General features: G+C 43.9%; 1 protein-coding gene across 1 annotated transcript; it reads right to left on the bottom strand.

Annotated features, from left to right (window-relative positions):
• Nucleotides 1–1,868: 1,868 nt before the first annotated feature.
• Nucleotides 1,869–3,013, bottom strand: LOC307060025 (transcription factor Dp-1-like; the record flags this gene model as incomplete). Its single annotated transcript, XM_079714344.1, is given in 2 exon segments — nt 1,869–2,113; nt 2,116–3,013. Coding segments are annotated over 2 exon segments (1,143 nt in total).
• Between the last annotated feature and the right edge of the window lie 2,005 nt (nt 3,014–5,018).

The following is a 5,018-nucleotide window of genomic DNA, read 5'->3' as shown; positions in this document are numbered from 1 at the left end:
CTTGGATCAAAGAAGAAATTGCAATGGATATGTGGACAAAGAATGTCACTTGCTATATCAGTAAACAAAGGATATTGTGGCGATTGCAGATGCCCCCTTACGGTGCACCCTTAGGGGATTCAGGATGGAGAAAAGCAGGATACTGGCCCTAGATAAGGTGCATATCAAAGGAATAATTTCATTAAGCCCAGACTCTTGCATCTTCCCATACACAGAAAAGTGCTAAATTATTTAACTTGAGATACCTGGTTTTTCTTTAACTAGCAGTTATCTTTTTTTAAATTGAATTATAGTTGATTTACAATGTTGTGTTAGTTTCAGGTGTACAGCAAAGTGATTCATTTATATATATATTCTTTTTCAGATTTTTTTCCATTATAGGTTATGACAAGATATTGGATATAGTTCCCTGCTCTATACAGTAGGACCTTGTTGTCTATCTCTGCTACACATAGTAGCGTGTAATCTCAATCTCCTAATTTTTTAAATAGATCTTTATTGGAGTATAATTGCTTCACAATACTGTGTTAGTTTCTGTTGCACAACAAAGCGAATCAGCCATATGCATACACATGTTCCCATATCCCCTCCCTCTTGAGCCTCCCTCCCACCCTCCCTATCCCACACCTCTAGGTCACCGCAAAGCACCAAGCCGATCTCCCTGTGCTACGCTGCTGCTTCCCACCAGCCAACTATTTTACACTCGGTAGTGTATATATGTCGATGCTACTCTCACTTTGCCCCAGCTTCCCCCTCCCACCCCGTGTCCTCAAGTCCATTCTCTATGTCTACATCTTTTTTTTTTCTTTTAAATGCCCATGCGCACTTTATTAATAAAAACTAACAGTGCCAAGTTAAACACGTCAAACAATTGAAGTCTCTTTATTCCACAAAATATTACAGAAAAGTTTGTTTGTGTTCCAATAAAAAGACTATTATTTTAGAACAGGCAGCTAACAGCAACTGTGCAGTTAATGGTTCTTGGTGGATAAGTTTTAAAAGAGACTACTGCCTGTCCTGAAATTCCTTTTTCTTTTTATAAAAAAAAGAACTATTAAAAATGATTGACAAATTTGAGTTAAAAATCTGTTAAAACATTCTCTATATTTAATTTCAACTTTATAATAGATTACAGGAAGATGCTTACGAAACAAATACAACATTTGTTTCAGTACATGTCTTTAAATGACAGACTTATAATATGTAAACAACTATATAATAAAAGTTCCCAAACGCTGCCTGTAAGAAATCAGGCAAATTTTACCATAAGCAATAAACCATTCCAAGCTTTCAGACAGTTTCCATAGCTGCACCAGCATGGCAGTAAACTTTTACCAAACCAAACAAACAGAAACAAAAAAAGAACTTCGCAATTCGTCGGCTGCAACACAGAGCAAAACCAAAGTAGAAACCCGATGGAGTCACGCAGTCAATATAATTTAAGGGAAATAAGGTCGTAATAAAACGTCGAGAGGCGGAGCCTCGCCCTCTGCCGGTTCCGTGGCGCCTCCCCCTCGGCGGCTGCCTCGGGCCCGCCGGCCAGCAGGGCCTTTATCTCCCTCAGCGCGGACGTAGCACAACGTCTCCAGCAAACTCGGCAAGAACTGTGAAGGGGCGAAATGAACTCTGACTCTTAAAAAACAGCAAACGAAAACACAAAATCCAAAAGAGTAAATAGAGGCCGTGCGTGGGCCTCAAACACGGCGCAGCTCGTCAGGACCCCGCAGAGAACGGCGCGTTGCTTATCGGTGGCGCACGCCGAGCCCAGCGGCTCAGCGAGCTCTTCTTGGGAGGAGGACAAAAGAAACAGAAAGACCCACGTTCACAGAAGTTCTCCTCCCCAGGCGTGTCCCCGGAGCCGGTGGGGCTCAGTCCTCCCCCTCGTTCTCGTTGAAGTCCTCGTCCTCCTCGGCGTCCTCCCCAGCGTACGACACGGGGGTCTCCACCCGGGACCCGCTGTACTGCAACCCGCTGGAGCTCGTGGCCAGCGCCCCGTTCGCACCGTTGGCCAGGTCACTGGCAGAGAGCCTTGTGCCGTTGGCAGTTGAAACTGCCAACGTGACAAAGACACCCCCGAGTGATCCCTGAGCCATTTCTGTCACGTAGGGTTCAGCGCCTTCGGCACCAAACTTCTTGCCACCTTCAGGTTGTCGGCGGAGCAGCTCACGGACTCCAGCCCGCAGGCCATCCCCATGCGCTTCAGCACCTCCATGTCATCGTGGATTTCAAACGTGTTGTCAAAATTAAACAGGTACTCCAACTTGTCGTTGGAAATGCCGCAGTCGATGACCGTCTTCTTGCTGGTGTTCCCGATGATGAAAGGCAGGTGGATGATAGAGTTGGCGGGGGGCGGCCGGCTGGCCTGCTGCTCCGCCTGGCGGTTCCTCTGCACCAGGTTCTTAAAGGCGATTTGCTGCAGGATAAGCTCTTGGAGCTGCGACTGTTTCTGCTTTATTCTTTCCAGCCTCCTCTGTCTCTCCACCTCCAGGTTCTGACACTCCTGGGCGGAGTTGGTGGGCAGACCGATCCACTTGATCTCCTTCTTCTCCTTGGAGATGACGTTCATGGCCATCAGCACGTTCAGGGTGTCGTAGACTCGCCGTCTGATGTTCTTCCGGTTGTAAGCCGACTCATTCGGTAAGATGTGGTTGTCAGCGGCGCTGAACTCTGCCACCAGCTCGTCCGCCACCTCGTTGTAGGACGTGGTCCCCTTCCGCTGCACCTTCTCGCAGACCTTCATGGAGAAATGCCTCAGCCCCTTGCCGTTCTTCTCCCCTTTCCTGCTACGCTTCCCGGCAGACCAAGGTGAGGAGTCTGAAGGCTGGTTCACTTGCTGAGTGATGTTGACATTGGACTGTCCGAACGTCTTTGGCAAGACCTGCTTCCCAAGTGTGTTTACTGTGGAGGGATGAACAGCCACTAAGAACACCACACCTTTTCCAGGACTAAGGTTCTGGTCTATGAAGACCTTGAGTTCCCCGTTGGCTTCAATTAGACCAGCATCTTTTGCCATGTTACTAGATCCATGAAATCGATGCTATAAATCTTCACCCTCCAGAGAAGAAAAACGGTTTTTCTGGCGGGCGGGCGGCGCGTGGACACCGGGCGCGCACACGCAGGCGGGCGGGCAGAGGGTGGTGGTCCCAGCGGCGCTCGGCCGGGGTCCCTGCCCTGCCGAGGCGCCGGGGCGTGGGGCTCACCCTCTATGTCTACATCTTTATTCCTGCCCTCCAACTAGGTTCATCAGTACCATTTATTTTCTTTATTTATTTAGATTCTATATATATACATTAGCATTTGGTATTTGTTTTTCTCTGACTTACTTCACTCTATATGACAGACTCTAGGTCCATCCACCTCACTACAAATAACTCAATTTTGTTTCTTTTTATGGCTGAGTAATGTTCCATTTGTATATATGTGCCACATCTTCTTTATCCATTCATCTGTCAATGGACATTTAGGTTGGTTCCATGTCCTGGCTATTGTAAATAGTGCTGCAATGAACATTGTGGTACATGTCTCTTTTTGAATTATGGTTTTCTCAGGGTATGTGCCCAGTAGTGGGATTGCTGGGTCATATGGTATTTCTATTTTTAGTTTTTTAAGGAACCTCCATACTGTTTTCCATAGTGGTTGTATCAATTTACATTCCCACCAACAGTACAGGAGGGTTCCCTTTTCACCACACCTTTTCCAGCATTTATTGTTTCTAGATTTTTTTGATAATGGCCATTCTGACCAGCGTGAGGTGATACCTCATTGTAATTTTGATTTGCATTTCTCTAATAATTAGTGATGTTGAGCATCTTTTCATGTGCCTCTTGGCCATCTGTATGTCTTTGGTTAAATGTCTATTTAGGTCTTCCGCACATTTTTTAATTGCATTGTTTGTTTTTTGATATTGAGCTCCATGAACTGTTTATATATTTTGGAGATTAATCCTTTGTCTGTTGTTTCATTTGCAAATATTTTCTCACATTCTGAGGATTGTCTTTTTGTCTTGTTTATGGTTTCCTTTGCCGTGCAAAAGCTTTGAAGTTTAATTAAGTCCTAGCAGTTATCTTTTGATGTTTGACTACCTGGGATTTTTTTTGAAAAAATTCCTATGTATCCTGGTTCCACTCTTACCTCTTTGGAACGGTCTCTCAGAGCTATCTAAGTCTTAAGTCCTCAGTAATGCCCCAAATAAAACATAATTCTCAACTTTTAGGGTGTGCATTTTTTTTTCAGTTGACAGATACTAGAAAACATGTTTGAGAGGGGAAAAAACTCTTCTTCTAAAGGCTCTTAATCTTAAAATATGTGTTTAATACTAAGGTCTCAGTACAGTTTTTCAGACATTTAAATGCAAAAACTTTCATAAGTTAGCAGCATGGGGAAAAATGGCTTAGTTGCTAAACAAAATAAAGTTTGCTTTAGGGAAAGAGCAGTATAGGAAAGTAGACAACATTTATTTATTTATTTATTTATTTATTTATTTATTTATTTGGTTGCGCCAGGTCAGTTGCGGCTCGCGGGCTTCTTAGTTGTGGCATGCAAACTCTTAGTTGTGGCATGCATGTGGGATCTAGTTCCCTGACCACGTATTGAACCCAGGCCCCCTGCACTGGGAGCACGGAGTCTTATCCACTGCGCCACCAGGGAAGTACCTAGACAACATTTTTGAATAGTTGTCCATGAATATATCTTTTATCTTCCTGATTTGAAAAAAAAAAAAAACCAAAAGTACAAAGAATAATATACACTCGTTGGGGAATTATAATTAGAAACAAAATCTTCCCCCAGCCCAGTAAACCTCTCCATGAAGATAGTAGAAAAAGAAAACAGTTTTTTTTTCAATTGAGTGAACATTAAACTAAAATGTGATGTGTATCACAGGCAGTGTCCTAAGAGATTGTAAAGACAGAAAGAAATCTGACACTTTTATATAGCCAGGTAGATGCAACCCATCACATACATGTTCTCAAGATAAATGATAGCTAGTCCTCAAGAGAGCACAATTTGTCACACACCCT

The sequence above is a fragment of the Hyperoodon ampullatus genome (assembly GCF_949752795.1).
Source record: "Hyperoodon ampullatus genome assembly, chromosome: 11".
Lineage (NCBI taxonomy): Eukaryota > Metazoa > Chordata > Mammalia > Artiodactyla > Ziphiidae > Hyperoodon > Hyperoodon ampullatus.
The sequence above is the reverse complement of the archived record's forward strand: the minus strand, read 5'-3'. Positions and strand labels throughout refer to the sequence as shown.